Raw genomic sequence first — 21,450 nt, forward strand, 5'->3', positions numbered from 1 at the left:
AGAGGGAAGAGCTCTGGAAAGCACAAAGCCGAGGGGGAGGGAGAGGGAGATATTAGAGGAGAAACAAGAGGGGGAAACAAAAGGCACCAGCCGTGGTGGAGCAGAGGCGAGAGAGGAGGAGAGGACAGGGGAGGGGAGGGGAGAGGATAAGATGGAGAGATGTGGAGAGGAGGCACTCTCATGTAATTAAAGAGGCCTAGTTGAAAGGCTGCACCTTGCCCCCCTCCCCCAGCCTCCACATATGGCAGGTTTATGAAGACAGTATAGAAACACCGTTTGAGGTGCCACCACCACTGGGAGAACTGCGGAGTTAGGTCTTTAATGTGGAACACAAGGGCATCTATGTGCAGACCCTTTTTTAACAAGCAGCTTCACCTAGAAATACTGGGTGGGGTAATGTCTCCCCCTTCAAGATGATGTGAAATTCCTGGTAATTTCCCTTTAATCTTTGTCACTCACTGATCCGCCCACAGAACAAAAGCTCTATGCAAAACTCTCACAGACTGCTAGTATTTTGGAAAAGTTGCATGTAGTAAAAGTGTCAATGGACTACACTCAACTTTTCAGTCAGTGTGGTCATTTACAAAAAGAGAGCGGAGTGAGCAACTGAAACTTTACAAATGTGGCGTCTCTCCTTTCAAATCAGTCCAGCAGGACAACATTGTAACAAATCCTGGACAACTTTGTTTAAATTCTATTTGTTTTCATGAAGCTAGACCATGCCCTTATCGTTTATTAAAATATCAATACTGTTTTTACATGTAACTGAACATTCAGTGTTTAGGTCAGTGTACATTATCAGCGCAGGGTCAACTGTTCATCTATTAGCCATTACAGCCATTTATTTAACTTTTAGCTAATTCAACCATGACCCTTAATCTTGTTTTATCAATCAAGTATCTATTACTTTCAGCTAACTATTTCACCTTCATACTATATATGAAGTAGCCTTGGTTGGGAGTTCCTGATTTACTTCAACTGTCAGCTTCAACTTGACGGCGAGCCACGCAGCAGGTCTTTAGATTTTCAATTTTTGTTATGTCATACAAGGCTGGTATGAAATTGAATGAGCTAAAAGGAAAGCTTCCCTCACTTTGGACTTTGCTTCCTCTGAGGGCAACGGTGTCCAGGCAACACTGCTACTGGTCGACAGCATGAATGTACTTAATCCTTTCATGTCAAGTTTGACAAGACGGGGAAAGCCTCTAGTGAACTTTGAAGTTCAACTTTGATCATGACAGTTCCATCAAGTGAAGTCAGTACAAAGTAACACTGTCAGAGATGCTGGCAGGACTAGGCATGTTTGAGTTCATGTACTGGGAGCGAAGAGATTTGTGTAACAGTAAAAGTTTGAAAGCGCACTCAGGTTCATTGATTTAAATCAGCTATCCTTTACCTCAGTTAGATTTCTTCTTTGATCTCGAAGAAATGTGCAGAAATGCTCATCTATAGAATTTAAAATAAAAAGACTGCGGCAGATTTATGAGCGTGTAACTTTTTTTCCCCCTTCTTCCTTTGATGTTCCTTAAACACAACATCTGGTCGTGGCTCAGCTATCCATGACTTTGATGTACGAATCCATTCTTTACGGAGATGAAATTTACTTTTAAAAGCTAACAGGAAGATTTGCAGATAGAAACTAATAGTTGTATCCTGAGTACGTGCGTCCATAAGGTGCTGGTGTGTGATTCAGTCTCTTTCTTTTTTTCTCCCTGTCTTTTCATCTCTTGTGTGATTTCAAACAGCCTTTCAGGCCTCTGTTGCTAATGTACCAAGTAGGCTGCCATTGTTAACGTTACAGTTCCTTTTGTGTGTGTTACTCTGTGCTCCCAGAAGAATGCACTGAAACCTGATAGGCGGCATAGGGTGGCAGCGGTGGGATCTCTTTATTTGTGCTTTTTTACTAGGTAATTATGGAAATAATTCTTCTTTGTTTTGGCCTTTCTCTGCTGACAGTCCAGTTTATAATTAATTGGTAGCGTGAAGGACTGGCCAATTTTAAATCACAAGGGAGGGGTCGAGGGGGCTTGTTTTATTGGCTGGTGCCTGGTTGGGGCAGCAGGCGGGTGGAGCATCTGAATTAGATTAGATTTAATTAAGGCATGGGGCCCCTGACTACACATTGGTTCATAAATAGGCTGTGTGCCAGGCTGGGATTTCAACAGTGTGCGCGCACACACACACACACACACAGCTGAAGACTCCTCGAGGCCTTCAAGGTCAGGTAGACAGGGGAAACATGCAGCATGGTGTCTGGAAGAAAGCGAGAACAAGCTGAAAAAAACTCCTCCTCTAATGATAGCTTGCTGGTTTGTCCACACAAATGCTCTGACAAAAACTGAGCTTTTATAATCTCTCCAAGCCCAGCACCTTTGTCTGAAAGGAACAGTTTGACATTTGGGAAAATACACTTGCTTGCTTTTTTGTCAAGAGTTAGATAAGAAGGTTTATACCACTCTTGTGTCTGTCCATTAATTATGAAGCAGCTGGTTAGCTTAGCTTAGCATTAAGACTGTAAACAAGGGGATAAAGCTCACTTGTTTAATCTGAATTAGAAAATTAAGGTTTCCTCTCGTAGGCATTTTATATTTTTAAATGTATTTCAGACCTTTAACTCCCTATAACATGGTCACACTGGTTGGCTTTTTGTGCACATTTGGTTTTATTCTCTGCAGCCCTGTACTCGAGCTTGTACATGTGGAGGGAATCTCTGTGCTAAACACAATATCCCCCAAGAGCCTGTAAGTCTATGTAAGCCTGGAATACTTCAAAAAGCTCCAAAAGGGCTTGCCTGCTTTGCAGTTTCAGGGGATCTAATCCTTACAGATGGAAGCATTTTCAGACTATTGATTGCACCTTGAGATATCTCCTAATGGTCGTTTCCTGGCAAGCTTTCTGTGCAATATCCTCAACTGTCAGCATGATGGCTAGTGGACAGAGATGTGAGTTCTTTTGACTATATTAAACTGTAATACACACGGTGCGTTAGGGAGCAACACAAAAACCTCAAACACAGAACATAGAAAGTGTCTCGGTGAGTGTTTTGAACCTTTTATGAGGCACACAGAGGTTTGATGTTTACAGGCCCCTGAGGCATTAGTGTAATTTGAACTGAAACAGCAACTGTAAAATACTTTTATGTAACCCATTCCTCATTAGCACAGCCTCTCTGCAGATCCGTAATAAATAGGATTCCTTCCACTCTCCCTCCCTCTCTCCTTTGTATAACAGTACTGTCTGCCGGTAAGCAGCTGAAACACCATTTACATGAGCGTCACCCTGAGTGCCTGATTGAAATTCTCACACTGTAATATCAGTCAGCGGAAATGTTTAAGTGCTATTCCCTCATCCCATCTGGAATAATAAGATGCAGTGCTCTCTGGCATTACGCTAGTCCCTTTCCTCATTTCAGGCCAGCGAGTTGGCTGCTGTGCGTTTCTTACTGCTGGCCACAGCTCTCATCGTGAACATTCCCCAGACTACCAAGTAGTTTGCAGACTCCCCCTTTTCCCTGTGACAAACATGGTAATCTGTGACGGCCCCTGGTGTTCCTCTGCCTTCTCTCATCTTCAACGGCGAGCAACTCAAGTCGTGTTTTATCTAAAGCTGCTGTAAGCTGTTTTGCGCTCAAAAAGAATTATTTAGCCTCTCTGTTCTTCTTTCTTCGTAATAAGTGGGGGTCCCTACTTTTAAATTGGGCCCCTGCTTTTCAAAAGTAGCCTCTGCACTGTACAAGATGCTCGAGCTCTTGGGGAGAGTCTGACTGCTGTTATGCTTATTATGTTGCTCTCTCATCTACAAGAGAGGCTGCCTCTGCTGAATCAAACAGAGCACATTCCAAAATGAACCTGAAAACAATTTACTGCTTGATCGTCATGACCGTCCACTTCACCCCCGTCTTTATTCTTTTTTCCCCTGGCTCTGCAACTCCAGAACTCATCCTTCTGTTTCCTCAGCCTCTTATTCCCTCAAATAGTTTACCGCGTCTCCCACACCACCATCTCTTTTCCCCAAGCTCCTGTAGCATCTATTGTCAGTTTGCTCTTCATCTCCTTTCTGTCTCCTGCAGAAGCCCCGGGCCAGGACTTTGTGACACTGGACTACCGTCTGCGGTACTACCCCAGCATCACCTACGCCGTCATCGGCAGTGCCGTCATCTTCGTCCTGGTGGTTGCATTGTTGGCCTTAGTGCTCCATCACCAAAGGAAGCGGAGCGTCCTGCTGCCCAGAGGCGTAAGAGGGGGCTCACATCATCACCACCACCACCACCAGCCCCTGCTGCTCTCCCGTCTGGTCATCTTGGACCGGGGCCACGTCCATCCCGGAGGTCCAGGTCTCTCCCCCGGCTCCCCCACCACGGCAGGCCAATACAGCTCAACTCCTCAGGCACTGCAGCTGCTGTCTGGGACCCTGTATCGCTCCGGACTCTCCATGGACTCACCTCCGTCATATTCACAAGCTGTTCTTGATGTCAGGTGAAAGGAATAATGATTCTAACAGCTGTATGGACATTTATAATCTTTTGTCTGTAGCCATAAAGCAAGATTTGCACTGTAAACCAGGACTAAACCAAAAACCAAACGCATAAATGGTATTGTTGAAAGTTGCAAATAGCAACTCTAGCAAATAGAAGATGACTTCGTATATAAAAGCAACATAATAGAAGTGTAATGTCATTCACTCGTCAGCTAGTTTGGCCTACAGGCAGTTTTCATACATAGTAAAGAATGCTATTAGAAATATCAATAAGTAAAGCATAATCACAGTCAATTAATCTTCTAAATTGTTAGATAGTCATTATGCTGCTGTTTAAAAAGCTCATGATAAAGGACTGAAAATACACAGAAGCAAAATGAACCATAATATGGTGGGAAAGAAGTAAAATGTAATGAATAAAAAAGGGTTAAATGAAAATAAGATAAATTGAATAAAGAAAAATGGTTTACAGGTTTCCGTAAATAAAAACATCCGATTTTTTTTCTCAGATAGGGTTGTACATCCTGTATCTTTGCTAGCTGTTGGTGAAAAAAATAGTCATTGCAGAGTCCTTATGCAATAACTCATGAACCTGGCATCATATTCTTCCTCTGTTTTTTGCCTCTGTTTGTCCCCAGTCGGCCTCCGTGGTTTGATCTCCCTCCTCCTCCATACCTCCCAGATGGGGAGCTTCCATCGGATGGCGAGCTGCCTCAATACGAAGCCCCGCAAGACCCTTTGAGCCGCCCTGCAGCGTTTCCCACTGCACCCTCCACACCCCAAACTGTGGCCTCGGGCACACAGCCGAGTTCAAGCTTCACAGAAGAGTCGGACCAGCTGTAGCCACACTCTTGTAGACTGATAATAGTGAGAACTTGGAGACCGTAGGGCTGAAGAGCCAGGCTGCAGGGCCGCATGAGGCAAGGACAGTACACAATAAAGACCTGCTGAGGAGATTCAACGGGGACCGAGAGACTGAACGCCATCGGTCACTCCAACTCACTTCCAACGTATGGGTTTACTGAAGCACTGAACTGAGACCAGATTCTCTTGCTGGAATGATCTTGTTTGCTGGCTCCACCTGCTGGGGTCACAGCTGCACTACACCTTAAACAGCTCCATATTTAATCATCGGTCATCAGTTCAGTGCTCCTGTTGAGGAGGTGCTGTGTATGATAGGTAACAGGGACTACAGTCTGTGTGTCCAAAGAAGTAGGAGCAAACCGCCATTCATGAACATCATGTATGATGATAGCAAAATGTGGCATCACCCTAAATGGTCACTGTGTTATAGTATAATCAAGCTAGAATGGTCTTATTCTTCTCTGTGACAGCACTTGGAGAACTGAATGAAAATCATGCAACGTTACTTTACTTTACATTTCACATCTAAAATATTTTCCATAGCAACGTTTATAAGACATTTTTATTGTGTTAAAATTGTAAAGTACCTGAATACTAGATAAAGTACTGTTGAGAATTACTGGTACATACGATGATTAACTGTATTATGAGAATTTTAGCAATGACATGTCGCCTTACTCTCACTGAACTTTACGGTTCATTCAAAATGAAGACAGTATAATGTAAAATATGTGTTGTGTAAGATTTTTAAGAATTTATGATATGCAAGAGCAACCCAGTCAGTGGTACTCAAAAGTGGTACTCAAAAATTTAAACCTGTTTTCTTCACAGGGAACTGATTTTGTGGCCTATAAAAAACACAGTTTGTATCCAGTTGAGTGGTACTTAAAGCTAGAGACATTTCTGAAAGTCCGTGGAGGTTTTTGTGCTTTTATTCACACATTATTTTCACAGTATTTCTTGTTTTCATTTGGTTAAATTCCAGCTAGAAATGTGAGAAGGACCATTGAGATTTCATTAAATGATGCTCGGCAAAGATTATATAAGTACAGTATATATCTTTACCAAGTGAGTTTCATCGATCATTCCTCTGAGCAAAAGAAACACCTCTGCTGGCAAAGATAACATTGTTTCATTACATTTCTGTCTGAATAACAGACCAATAATGTTTTTTTATGTAAAGACAAAAAGAGGCCTTATTCTGTGCCAGTTGGGCCCCGAGTGCCTTTATATGTGATGTGATTTTGGCCACAAATAGCTTATTTAAAGCCTCTAACAATAGCAGCCTAATCTGAGATTTAACAGTAAAATCACATGACAACAAACCTTTAAAATGATCTCGTCTCAGATCAGATTGTTCGAATTCTGCCGGAGATGTGTTCATGTAATAATTTGTTGTGGCTGCACTCACTTCTGGAAAATCATCCTCAGAAGCATTGAACATCGGCTGATGAAATCCATAGATGAAGGATCTGTGCTATGAATTGTCTTTTGTACTTTTGGCTTTTGACCTTTGCTCATTTCAAAGTGGTGTGTTTGACACTGTACATAGGAGAGAAAGAAAGAAATCTATTTAAAATTAGAAAAGTTTTAAGTGAGAGATGAATGTGTAACAGTAAAATATTAAATTGTTGTGCTTTGCATCTTAGTCTTCCTCTAGAGCCAGCAGTGATGATGCAGACAAAAGACAACCAATCAAACCAAAGATAATCATTATTGTACTTTTCTCCAAGGATATCACCCTCCAAAGGAATGATTATGTGTCACAACTGTCTGGACTTTTATTGTATTAAAATTGCAAAGGTTTATTGAGTCAAACAGAATTCATGTTATTTGCTGTAAAACTGGAAAACATTTCTCAGGAGAAAATGTATGCTCTGTTGTTTATATCATGTTTTTTTAAAGGAATGTTTAAGATCAAATTCCATTTTTTCCTGATTTGTTCTCTTGTTGGGGTTCAATATTTACATATTTGTATTTTTTCCCATCATGATTTTTTTTTTTTATCCCCTGTATTCTGTACATTGAAAGTAATATAAAGTTCTGGTTCAGATCTGATGTGTATGAGTCTTCCTGGAGATGTTATATTGCATTAACAAAATGTGTGACACAATTGTATATTCATATTTTGGACATTTCTGTAATCTGTGTATTTGGTGAAATATTGTATAGAGGAGTTTACTGTCGATAGGCAATCTGTGTCTCTGTGGTGAAGCTGCTAACAACTCACACACATCTGAGACATGGCAATGGAATCAACCAAATCCTACTTTTTTTGTAAAGCGCAAGAGACAGTTGAATTAAAGTAATTTTCATTTAGCTAGGAACCTTTCAAGGACCCCCCTCAAATATCCCATTTTTCCCTCCATGCATGAATGTTATATGATAGTGGCATCTGAGCAGAGCTCTGCAGTTCTACATTTTCACCAATAGATGTCACCATGTCACCATAATGAAGAAAGCTCAGAGCAGAATCCTCCAGTCTGCTAAACGGAAACTCCTCATTTCTGTCCTGTTATATTGTTGTTGTTGTTGTTGTTGTACGTGTCAAATTTTGGTCTTGTCAAAATAGCTATTGATATTGATTTTGTTTAAAAACAATACTATTCAACCTCATATGTGCATATATCTTGGATTCATGGCAACTATCTACACCCCTGACATCTAATTTGGTGAAAAGATGACTGGCTGTGTACTAGTCACCCCCTATTTTAATTGTAATGCCCCCCCCCCCACCCTCCCATCCCAATATCCGCATCACATTATGATACATCAGATAACGTGTGATACCATCTCTAACAGCACAACACCCATCCCCTCTCCTGTCCTTCCCATCACTCTACCTGCCCCTCACTTCCTAACAGTCCTTTATCCCGGGCTGCTCATCTTTCATCTCTCCACCCTCACACATCTCTCATTTTCACCCCCTCGCCCCTCCTCCATCATCCAATGTTAGGAGCATTTCTCTCATCGCCCCACTCTCCTCTACTTCATCTTAAACTCTGATGCTGGAGGCCCATGTTTGCTTAGCCCGAGCTCTTAACCACACAGACTTTAATTAAAAGCCTGCACGCTTCTCTTTTGCTGTCTGTCCCCATCGCTCTCTCTCACTCTCTCTTCCCTGCAGCTGGTAAATTGGCATACGGGAATTTCTACATGCGCTGCAAAATAGTGTGTTTGCTGGCCCAGAGGACGCTCTGCCTTCAGTTATGCCCCACAGGAGACAAGGCCTAGTCAAATTCATCTTAAGTCAGTGGACCTTCAGCGGGCAACGACGCAGAGAACAGTAAACATGATGTAAAAGATGACAATAAGAAAGAGGAGTAATAGTGGTAGTTGTGTTGGGCGTAGTAGCGAGGAAAGAGGTGACGTTAATGTTCATGCAGATGAGGATTATTGTTAACAGACACCATGGCAATATTCCAAGGTGATGGAGCACAGAGACCAGTTTTCCTCTCTTGGGGGTCTTTCATTTGGCATTACTGTAGCCACGAGCTATTGGATACAGCGCTAGTGTGATAAAGCTGGCTAATATCCCACTGATAATAAAGACCTTTAATTCCAACTAGTGCTGAATGAGACTCCTGAGGTTACGGTATATTCAATTTGCTCATGTAGTTTCTCATAATATTTCTTTACAAGAAAAAGGAGGAGAATCAAAGCTTAAGTAGGGACATAAATACAGATTTAGCCACATAAGAGGTCCACTGTTCGCTTCACTTTTACTCATGCAGCTCTCTCTCGAGGCCACTTTCACTCACACATACACCAACGTGCACACTCACTTGGCTGTTGTGCCATAGCTCCAGTGAACTGGAGATAAGACCCAGTGTTTTCACATGTAAATGGTGTGAGCGTAGAGGGGAAGGCGGGTGCATTGTTAGCACGGAGCAGCTCTGAGGAGCTCCGCTGAGGGTTTGGCCAGCGCGGCCCTTATCAGATGAAGAGCAGGCCTCTGAGGGAAGGAGGGGTCGGCGAGGGACGAGGGCTGGGTAGGGTTGAGGGGGCCAACAGGAGAATAGAACAGCTGGCGGAGTCACGCGTGCAACCCCAAAAACACACAGAGCCCAGACACACTGAGCACGGTGGGAATCTCCTCAGCTAAGAGATCCACAAACACACGGCCTCTTGTGTTATTATCAGCCACCAGCCAGCAAGTCTGAGCACATAATCACACACACAGCAGCACGAAGAGGGGCAGTTCACACAATCACAGACACAAATACACCCAAAAACACAATCACTGAGAACAATCACAAATACACATTTCCATACAGGCGTCTTTACACATCATTAGGCTGACACATACAACAGAAAAATAGAGACTGTGGTGACCCCAGCACACACACAGCCAAATCACCATTCACAAATTGGCTTGTTTCGCTGAATGAGAAACTCAGCAATAATTTTCACTGCCACCTGGTTTCAACTTCCGTGTCTTGTGCCTGTTCACACATGAGAATGAATCCCAGAATGGGACCGACTCTGCTCCCAGCCCTCAATCTTTTCATCAGCAAGGTTCAAGCCAGTCTTTCACATCATAAAGGCTCTAATCATGCTGATTCTGACCATCTGACAACAAACAATATGTATTTTTGTTCCCAAATCAGTGCATGTCACAGGCTGATAACCACCAAAGCCCCAATGCATAAGTTCAAGTCAACCATATTGTCAGGGGAAAGTAAGACACATGTTCACAAGATACAAGTTGAGCTATAGCCTTAGATTCTTTCTTAAATGATAAGAAACTGTTTATTGAAAAAACAGCAACTTTTAAATTTATAAATTTTGCAATGCAACTTTAACAATATCAGAATTCACCTCAAACAGCCGAGCTGTCAGTCAGTCGGTCAGCATACCGATAGTAACAAAAATTCCTCACATATATATGCATGTATGCGTATATATGCATAAGTCAGACCGGCATTAGCAGCTGAAACAGTAACACTTCCCTGCTTAAGAATAGACCAGGGTGCTGGCTCTTGTCCTTTCCATTCAGGCCAGTGTTAAACACACAGACTAGCATGCTAATGGGTAATCCCTGAGGACCAGCCACCTTTGTCCCAGCCCTAAGAGGATGTCTCTCTCTGGGCACTGGGTGACAGCCACCAGGCTGCCTGCTACTGGACAGCCAGCATGTTGCCAGATAGTGATCTCAGTCCTCCAGAGGGATGCCAGCAGGTTGCCAGGCCTTGATTGGTATCTGATGGGCGAAAGATTGGCGTCTGCCCTGATTTCCTTTTTGTTTTTTTGTCTTTTTGTTTTTTTTGTTTTTTGCCTGTCTGTGATTTAACAGGAGGAGGTTTTCTAACTTTCTTAGTGAAGGGACAGTGAAAATGTGACGTAGGGGCGCTTTGTCATCCAGCAGGTGGTCTGTATGAGTTGACAAAGAGCTGCAGTTAATCTGATAGACTACAGTGCGAGTCGTATGCGGTATCTACTTTTACTGTTTGTCTTAAAGCCCCCCACAAGAATCTGAAACATTTCAAACAAGCTTTGAAAACAAATAATTGGTTAACAAGATAGATAAGCCACAACAGCTGATCGTGCTACTGATAAAAACGGATCACTTGACATTAGATTGATTTTTGCGATTATCCATGAAATGACTATAAATTCTGACTTTGAATGCTGTCAGGTGGTAGATAGGGTGTTTGTTTTTTATGTAAATTGGTGAAAGGTGCTCCTGTGGTTATAAGCACTTGTTCATGGATGTCTATGGATTAGGGCATTCCACATTGCAAGGTGGACAGTAGGAGAGGGAAGCAAGCTGAGGAGCAGGCAGTCATTGATTTGCTAAGAGGACATTCCATAGTGCAAGGTGCAGTAAGGAAGCTATAGGAGGAGGTTGATCCCTTGGGAATATTATCATTCCTAATCCTTATGATGTGATGGAGTAAAGAAGATGTTATGTAGATTACACAAGAAAAACATGGGCAATGAAGAGCAGAGTGAAGCTTCAGAATTGATGACAACATCATGTACTGTGTGTGTGTGGTATCATAGGTTGTTGGCTATAGGATCGCCATATGATGATTATTTTAAACAATTTATCCAGCCCTGGTTCTATACTGTCTATGATGAAATATTGTGGCCTCATCCCAACACTGAGCCCTCATCTGTCTTTTCACCCCCAGAGATCTGAGCTCCACATACAGCAGCACCCAGTCTGTGTGCTCACACACACTAACACACACCACAAGCACACACACAAGTTACCCAGTGCAATGCACAAGCCTCGACTCTCTGCCTATTTCATCATGCAAATGTATTAATTGTTATGTCGTGAAGATATTCTGATTAAAGCGCATCACATAAAAATCCTTGTTTTTTACAACAGTGGCCAACGTTCATCAGCTTGAGAACAGATGTGCTTGTGTAGGACTTTTCTTGCAGGTTCATCAGGGAGCTGGATCCCACACGATGCTAAAAAGTGATTCTTTTTCCTCAACATGTGCCTTCATCTCCAGCAATTCCCCACCCGCAGCAACATCGTTCTTCACACATACTTCTTCAACTATATATGCTACATGGGCCCTCACATCCCTTACACACTTCTTCACACCACGGCTTGCGCCCTCCCCCCTATTTCCATCCACACTCCCTCAAAATGAAACACACACAACATAGTAAACCATAACCCCCCCGCCGGCCTGAGTCCGCCTACCGTCCTGGCCACCCCATGCCTCACACGTTCCTCTCAGACAGGGAGCACGACACTGGGCCCCTCCATCCCCGTCTTCCCTGTGGCCCCCCCAGCTTGTTCATACCCCCAGTTCCATCCATCATATCTGCCCCCCAGCCTCCATCACGTCCCCACAAAGGCAGCTACCCCAATGAAAAGAAAAGGCAAAAAAAAAGAGGGGAGAAGAATACAGCCGCTACCATGCAGAACAGTGCTGGACGGAGGACCGTCTTTTGTCCCGGACCCTGCCTCTCCTCGCCTGGTCTCTCCTGCAAACACACCCTCTTCTCTGGGGGAACAACAGCCCGGAGGCTTGGGGGATGGAACCGGGTGTGGTTCTATCTAAAGCAGCATAGTATGGCCCCCTCGATGGCCCCCTGGTCACCAGCAGACCCTGTGTGTTGAGCTGTCAAACGGGGCCGCCCTGGCCCTCCCCTTGCGTCCACGGGCACTCCCTCTGGGGGGCAGTAGGGGCCCTGAACTCCTGACTCAGGGGCCCACAAGCCGAGGCTCACCGTGGTCTGCTGACCTGACCACTGAGAATCTGTGAAGTGGAACAGCAAAACTCAGGTGAGGAGGGGGACTGAGTGCACATCTGCAGGGAGCTTTTAAAGAAAGATGGATAAAGTAGAGGATTTACATAGGTTGACATCAAAGGCACCTTTGACTTTTGTGTGATATGTTCACTCAACTGTACTGCTGCTCGAGCACAGATTTCATTTCTGATAGCGCAGAAAAGAAAGAAAGAAAGAAAGAAATAGAAAACCCTTTTATTGCAGCGCTTTTGCTGAAAGAAAAGAGAACAGGAACCAAAAATAAAAAAAAGAGCTAAGACTGAAGACGGGAGCGAATAAGTGAATGGGCAGCATCCATTAAGTGCAGACAAAAGCGGGCGCCTTTCTGTTGGTGCTGATGTTCTGTTGCTGGCCTTCCTGCCTTTGTGGCCCAAGGAAGAGAGGGAAGTCCCCACTTGGTCACGTTCACACCCTCTGCTGATAGAGCACCTCTCACTGCTGGTCATGGATGTTAGAAAGCCCTGCAGCTGCATGGACACAAATGGAGGTGATAGGGGGAAAGACAGAGATGGGACAGAAGCAAACACAAAAACAGAGTGACATATAAAAGATGGATTAAAGACAAGGACGAAGAAAGAAAAAAATACCTATCATCCTTGATTTCCAACTGACATAAAGGAATAAAGGAAAGGAATGGTATAAAAGGCAGAAAAGTTAAAAAATAAAATAAAAAGAACAAATGATGCACACCTGGAAATTGTTGAGGAAAAGGTTTAGGCAGAAAAGGTTAGAAGACAGGGAAATTATTAACGAGGAGAAAGTCCTGGTCGGAGGAAACAAAGCACATGTTGGATTGTCCAAATTCAGTGTGCTAGTTTATGAGACCCCAGAGACTTGTGAGGCAGATAGTAGACTGGTGGAATGAGAGGGGGCTGGAGGGGGTGGAGAGAGGGAACAAATGTGGCACTACTATTGTTAATTATGGCCTAGCACCAGCATGAAGAGAGGTGGGGGCCACCACGTCTTTTTACATAATCTACATATCCCACTGATGGCAAGATTGGTAATGAAGTAAATATAATATTTATTGTTTGACAATGTTAAACACAAGGTGTTTAACAGGGAATAACTGCAAGACTGTAGAAACTACACACAGCAACACAAGAAAACATTAACGCAAACACACACACATAAGCACACATCAGTCCTCAAACACACAACACACCCTAATGGAACCGTGACTGACCACGTTCCAGCTCTATTCACTAAAAGGACAATAGTGTGCTGAGGCTGCAAAAACTCTGTTGAATGTGTGTTTCTGGTTTTCCTACGTGTGTGTGTGTGTGTGCATGCGCACACGTGTGTGTGTATACATACGCCTGTGTGGCCAGTGCACAGATTGTGATTTTCCCAGGTGAACAACGCCATACGGAGCTCTGCATCTTCAAGCTCATTAAAGACCATTCTGAGCCATTAGAAAGCATTCAGCAGGGTGTGCATTCCCCCAGACTCCGGTGTCAGGGCACAGAGCCATGCCCAAAGGCCCCAGGGTGGGGACCTATGCTAAACGGGCCGAGGGAACACACCAGAAGGAGCTGATCCTTTTTCTTGAATGAGCACTGGTTGCTGTGTAGATGGATAGGAAGGCAGGAGGGAGGGGGGGGGGGGCTGTGTGTAACAGCTTGTTGAGTTCCCTTACTTGGGGAATTCAAAAATTCAAAGTAACTGTTGAATAGAGTGAAAGATGGGTTTCCAAAAGACTTATTGTCAAATGACAATATGACAAGTATGACTTTTTTTTTTTTAAAGCATTTAAACACCAGCGCAAAAAAAAGCCAAAACAAAAACTTAACAATCATTTCAAGAATGATTCAATAATGCAACTTTTTCATTCTCTGTTTAATCTGGACATGTGAATGAATAGGAGATGAAATAATGCTGTGGTGACTGTGATGATAGACCAGCAAAGACAAACAGTCCCCCTTGTGGACAGCAGCCAGATCCTCAAGCATCAGCCGTCCATTGATTCCGCTGACTATAGAGCTGGACCACGGAGCAGTGTGATGCCATTCAGTGGCAAGCGTTGCTAGGTAGAGTGCACTTGTCCATAGTTTGTGCGTGTGTGTGTGTGTCTAATGGAGAGAGAGAGAGAGAAAGAGAGAGAGAGTGAAGGAGAATGAGCTTGGTAGAAAGTGTGCAGCATCCACCCCTGATGGTTATAAATGAGAGTCATGTCAGCAAAGGGACCCCAGACCATCTGTGATACTCACAGATGATCTCATAGTGTGCATGCACAACACACATACACACTCACACTCATGTGAAAGCTATCCTCTTGGGAAGCACGTTACAAAGAGGAGTAATATACATATATATACAGGTTTCCCAACTGTCTGTGACAGAGATACCAAAACATCAGTAAATCTGACAACCTAGTTTCTAAGTTTGGGTATTTTTTTTAGGTTAGACTTATAAGAAATTTTGGATATTTTTCATCCTGGATCTTAGAAGAGACTGCAAAGGAATGTCGGAAGACACGGGGTGGATTTTAGTGGTGTTTTTCTGATAACAGGCTTAAAAATACTGCTGAATAAGAGGTTCTGTAGGATACAGAGGATAGGCCCAAACTTTTTCTAGGTCTCCCAAAAAACATGATCTATGTTCTCTTTAAGTCAATTAATCAGACGGCTTGCCACCCTGTTCCCTCTGGTAAGGAGAGCAGCAATAGGCAGAGCCTCTTCTCATGGTGAGGGCTCAAGGAAGGAGAGTCAAATATTTATAGAGCTGCACACCAGGATTCATTTCTCTCTCGTGACATTCACTAACTCCTGCTTCAGCGAATAGCGTTTTGGCAGCTTTCTCCAGGTAGATAAATAGCTGAGTGTCCAATCAGATGTGAATTTATTTTAGCTCAAATATAAACATCAACCGGCCCATATAAGAGAGCAAATCATGAATCATACCCAGAGGAGAGAAATTAAAAGTCAAAGTGACCTTTTGGGAAGTCACTGGAGAATACTGGCCAGAGGAGGAATGCTGCCATTTCCTCCAAACTACAGTAGGGTGGTTAAAAGGAAAGGAAGTTGCCAGGGTAACTTGTGGCGGTATGTTTTGGTGAAGGCCGAGACAAAGCAACACGTGACAGGCTCGCCGTCCCCCTACAGCTGTGACCTGTCTCCCACCCTGGAGAGGGAAAGAAGAGAGATGGATTGAAAGAAGGAAAGAAGTGGAGGAGCAGTGCCTCTTCAGGATAAATGGATGTAGAGAAGAAGAGAAAAAGACAACTGGACAGAATCGGACAATATATCAAGAACAACAAAAAGCAAAAAAAAAAAGAAAAAACAAAAATGACATGAAACAAAGCACTTTCAGCATATGTCTGGAGCAACACATTTCCCCACCAGCTCAGTCTGTCCTGCCCACTGCTACTTCTGCCCCTCCCAACAATGAGGAGACAAAGAGGTCGTAAAATAGCACAAAGTTGTAAAGGGCAAAGAAATATAAAGGAGTGGCCTTGCACAAAAAAACTGCTGTAACAGTGAGGGGTCACCGTGGCAGGGGACCGAACTCTTGACCTCCATGATGACTGAGAGCTACCACCCAGTTAAAACAATAAACTCAAATCTCTCCCTCTCTCAGTGTGTGTGTGTGTGTGTGTGTGTGTGTGTGTGTGTGCGTGTGTGTGTGTGTCTGCCTGTCTTCTAGTGCCTATGGACTGAGATTCGTCCTGGTAGGCGTCCTTTAAAAATGTCTTCCTCATCAATAACCATGTCTCCCATCCTCCCTCCTTCTGCTCCTTTCCTCCCCCCAAAAACCTCCTCCATCGCAGACCCTCTCCAGCTCAGCTCGAGTGGGCTGCCTCGCTCCAACAAAAGACATCTTCCTCTCATCCTCCTCCGAGGAGACAGAGGGATGAGGAGATAGAGGAGTGTCAGCTCATCCCTTTAATCCTGGGTAGACAGAGGGACTCTTCAGTGAAGAGGTGGGAAATCCACTGATCAGGGGCTTAAGATGCAAACTCTACAAAAGACCTGTGGCTGTCTTCGGGGTCGTCGCAGCGGGCCCAGGACACCAATCTCTGTCTGTGCATTGTGGAGCAGACACACACACAGCATACTTGTTTCAAAGTGTTAATGTAATGCACATTATGCAAATTAACATAGTAACATATGGTGCAACATATTCATAGACATATACACAAATATAAATATAGATGGACGTTATGGCTGAAATCAATAATACAATGTTACATCAAATATTTCATTTTTGATAGATATTACAACATGATGAATATTTGTAATATTACACACGAGAAAACAAGAAAATAACCTCACCTTCAGGGTGGTTAAGTTCAGGATACATTTTTTTGGATTGGATTTGTACAAAAAGGCCTGATTCAGTCTATATAGATGACGGGTCACACAACACCGGAGGTATGGTTTTCACACATGAAAAGTTAATAATCATGTAGTTCTTGTAAACCTGTGAGTGCTTGCCTATGCGTATCAGTATGAGCATGCATATCACTACGTGTGTGTGTGTGTGTGTGTGTGTCATTGTGTTTCCGTGTGTGCGTGTAAGTCGGTGAGTGTGTGCCCGCATTCAACATCTCCCTGCAGCTAATGAGTGGCGGCCCACCTCTCCAGCAGGCCTGGCAGTCCTTGGCTATGGGGCTGGAGCTGGCTGTTTTCTCATGGTAATCACACACTTTGTCCCGGGGTGGATAATCCTGCGCTGGCTTTGTCTGGGCCCCAGAGGAGAGCCCCACAAGGTCGACCCCGCTTCACAGAAAACCACAGAGACCCAAATGCAGTAGCAGCACCCCACTCCAGGCCTGCGCTCCTCAACACACACCCGTACACGCAGACACACACAAAACTGCATGCTTGCACACAAATGCGTGCACACCCACCGGCTCACACTCATTAGTTATTCTCGGTTTCAACAGCAAGGCCCGGAGTCATTAAAACGGACTGCTTGTGCAAAAGCACGGACACACTCACTCTCATACACATGTGCACATACTGTTCATGCTGCAGTACGTTTTAATGAATGTACAACAGTTTTGCAAGACAAGTGAATTGGGATATTGCAGGCCAGCTAACGTTGATGCAAGACAAATAGGTATCATATGAGATAATTCTCAGCACTATCCAATATAATGTATAAATCACACCTCTTCAATCAAAACAGATTTTTTGCAGCCTTTAGCTTCTCCCACCATTGGCTGCATTCCACTCTCTATAACTCTGATGTGTATAAATGGGCCGTATTGCTGGAGGGGAGTAACATGCTCAGGGCTTGGCATGGCGTCAGGGAGGATCAGCTCAGTGAGAATATCTGGAGGGGCAGAGTGAGAAGACGAAGGCTGAGGCAAAGCAGTGTGGAGGACAGGCTCCCACACGTCTCTCTTACACTCCATCTACTCCCGAATCACTAATGAGCAGGCCTGGGAGGAACCTCGCTTAAACCATCACCATGTGGATCTCTCGAAGCGTTAGAGCAACTGGTTGCACACAGCGCTGAACAGCAGCTGGAGCTCTGTGGTTTAGACTTGGACCTCCCTCAGATGACTTTAGCATCAGTTGTAGCCTGCAAGCCATTAGCTTTTGAGATTAAGGTACAACTCTGGGGTGATTTAAACATCCTACTTGAAGAAATGGGAATTTGTCATTGCTTAACATAGCCTTTCTTAAACAAATTCTTGACAATTTGTGAAGCCAGTGAGCATAAGGAAGTGCACAAGAATCCACTGACTCCCTGATTTCCTGGTAACCAGCCTCTGGTGTTCAAATTTTTAATGTAAAGGAAACATCAGGGATGAGCCCAGATCTGAGCTCTGTTTGAAGGAATGAATGTGTCTCACTGGGTCATTAGCCAGGGGGAGTGGAGCACTGTGGGCCAGTGTGAAGAGGCAAAGAGAGGGTTTGTAATCCTCTATAGCCAATGGGACACAGCCAAATGTCTGTCTAGGGACACACTAGGACATTTTTGTTCCTCCAACAAGTGAGACACACACACATACACACACACAGCTACACATACATACATAAACACACAGAGACACACAACTCTAGAAATCCCACTGTTTCCAGTCTGGTAATCCTCATTGGGTATTCCGACGGAGTTTTGCTGTGGACACCAAGTTGACAGACAGAGTTAGAGAGTAAAAGAGGAACAGAGGGGAGGGAGGAAAGGGAGAGGAAAACAGACAAAAAAAACTTCACCCTTCTCTGCTCTCCCAGCCGTCATTGGTTGATGGCACAGGGTCTTTTCTTTCCTTTTTGCTAATTGGCCACCCAGGCATTGACTCTGGCATGAGTTGTACCCCAAAACACGTGCATGTCCCTCAGTCCCATGAAACACCCCCTGGCTATTTGCCACTCACCTTGCCATTTAAATGGCTGGCGGAGAGAGAGGTGGGGTGGGGGGGGGGGGGGGGGGGGGGGGGGTGGGGGGTGGGGGGTGGGGGGGGGGTGGGGGGTGGGGGGTGGGGGGGGGGGGGGTTGTTACCATGGCAAATGGAAGCAACTCCTAGAGGAGATGGTGAAAACATTTTGCCACAGGTGCAAAAACAGTCATCCTTCACATCAGCTATAATTTTGTCTGCAGCTGTAACTGCAAAAAATCACACAGGGTGAAACTTTTCTCTTAACTGTGTCACTGCAGCCAAACACTTAAACATAAATAGACTTCATATTTATCAATTTGTAATTTTGAATGACAGTTATGTAACATGAATAGGTTTATTATTCGGTGCTACACACCCTTCTTCTAAAAGTTTTTCAATGGAGGTTTGGGATATTTGACCCCCTCAGGGTCTTTCACCTTTAGAGCTAGGCATTTCCCCCAGAATTCTTTAGGGCGTGATGGACAAGGGATTATCTCGTTATTTCATTAACTCATTAGGAGCGGCGGAATTTGGTCATCTCTTCCACTTATGCCATCACTGCTTTGGGGTGGCAAATGCAGAGGTCCACGATAATTTCTTTAAGAATCTGAAAGGAAGAAAGATGAAGCGGGGGGTGGAAGAAAAGAGGAGAAAAACATAATTTGATTGTCTGGGGGCTCCATATGGTTCCATGACTTTTCGGCTCACCCTGGCTGACTGGTAGCAGACTGAGGCCTTTCACTGTTTCAACCCAATGACAAACTTCCCTATCGTCCCACTTCTCAATACCCCACTCCCCTCTTCAAAAAAAAAAAAAAACCAAAACACCCTGAATCTGGTTAGGGGAATAATAGAAGAAGCTAACAATGAGGGGGTATGGGGGGGTGTTAGAAAAAAGAAGGAGGGGGGTGTCAAGTGACCCACAGAAAACACTATCAAACAAGACTGGAACTCTAAGGGGTTGACAATGGAGCGACCTGCTCTTTTCTGTGCTACGCCACTGGTGGGGCGAGATAAGGGAATTCCTCAATACAGCAAAAAGGGAAGAAAGGGGAGCACTGCTTTTGAGAGATTCAGACCTCAAATCCAAACACTCCCCCCATAGATTACAGCTTGTGTGTTTTAAATGGTTGCTGAAATAAAGCAGCACTTTGTTGGACAAGTTAGCCTTGTTGGTGTTGATCTGCGCTGCCATTGTGTGAGGTAGTTTTATGCAGTTCTATGCAGATGACAGGGAGATTAGGAACGGCCTGGGCTACACAGGGCCTTTAAAGTTCTTATACAGCGATCTATCACAGTAATTCAAAAGGTAACACAATTGCACTAACTGCTGCAGCTGTCTGAATTTATTGAGCCTTAAAACGCCATAGAATAAACAGCGGCTTTAGCTCTTGGTGCAATATTCCTTATCAAACCTCTGGGTGCACTCTGTTTGACTTATGTGCTCCAAGCCAGAACGTCTGCTGTGTTTGAAAACCAGTGCTATGGTAATGTTATAAATTGACTGATCTGAAAGTCAAATAGTGGGCAAGATAGTAAAGTCGGCTCTGAGCCACGTGAAAGGAAACTTGAAGTTGTGGAGAAGGCAGTTTGTCAGAACATTTAGATTTACACTGACGCATCGTCAAAACAGTCTGCATGTAACCCGGGGCCATGGGAAGAGCCTGGCAGCTTCACGTCAAACAAGGAGAAACATTTCACAGAGGCCTCACCGTGCCAACTAACTGTCACACACACAATCACGCATATACACAGTGCAGAGCACAGTTACTTTTACTGGCAGAGCATGAACTGCTGTCTCTCCTTGCACATCATCATAAACTAAAAAAGGCATCATTACTGCACCACATTGGTGTGTTACCCTGTCCTCTGCTCAGGCTGAGACTGATGGACCTGGACCTCATCCAACCAGCAGACTGAAAAACTGACTGACTGACTGGCTGGTTTTCTGCCTCACTGATGAGTTGGTTGTTTAGCTAACAGTCGGGATTACCAAATGAGTCTGTTTCACAGTTGTTTTTTTAGTATGGATTGATAGATGGATGGATGGATGGATGGATGGATGATATGCTGATGATATGCTGACTTGATGATATGCTGACTTTTTGTCTGCTTTCCTCTCCCTTTCCTCCCTCCCCTGCCACTGACTACTCTGTTCACAGATGGTCTTGTATTTTTGCTTTTAGATATAAATCAAAGCATCCCACGTCTAACCCCACAGGACATTTTGGGGACGGTAAATTAATCAGAGGAGTTTCTGAACTTCCATCTGCAAGTTTCTCTCAAACATGAAGCTAGCATGGCAGGGCAGGTACGAGAGAGGAAGGGAGAGGAGAAAAAGGAGCAAAGAAAGAGGGGAAGAAATGATAAAAACAAAAACTCAAAAGAGGTGAGTCTTGCAGCTTCCAAATGTGTATACTCTGTCATACTCCACTATCTGCTATTCAGTGAAAGAAAAATGTTATAACTCACCCCAGCCTATCTCTCTACAGATAAAGGTGCTGATAAGAACAAACTGC

General features: G+C 44.1%; 1 protein-coding gene across 2 annotated transcripts in view; it reads left to right on the forward strand.

The window, feature by feature from the left end:
• Positions 1-7,393, forward strand: part of ldlrad3 (low density lipoprotein receptor class A domain containing 3) — a 73,740-nt gene extending 66,347 nt beyond the window's left edge. For both annotated transcript variants that reach the window (XM_071503330.1, XM_071503321.1), the window contains exons 5-6: positions 4,070-4,475; positions 5,115-7,393. In XM_071503330.1, the coding sequence (XP_071359431.1) occupies positions 4,070-4,475; positions 5,115-5,319 (611 nt within the window). In that variant the 3' untranslated portion in view covers positions 5,320-7,393. The remainder of the gene's footprint in view (positions 1-4,069; positions 4,476-5,114) is intronic.
• Positions 7,394-21,450: the final 14,057 nt, after the last annotated feature.

Source organism: Trachinotus anak, unplaced genomic scaffold, assembly GCF_046630095.1.
Source record: "Trachinotus anak isolate AG129_WGS33_773 ecotype Australia unplaced genomic scaffold, CSIRO_AGI_Tana_v1 ptg000002l, whole genome shotgun sequence".
Lineage (NCBI taxonomy): Eukaryota > Metazoa > Chordata > Actinopteri > Carangiformes > Carangidae > Trachinotus > Trachinotus anak.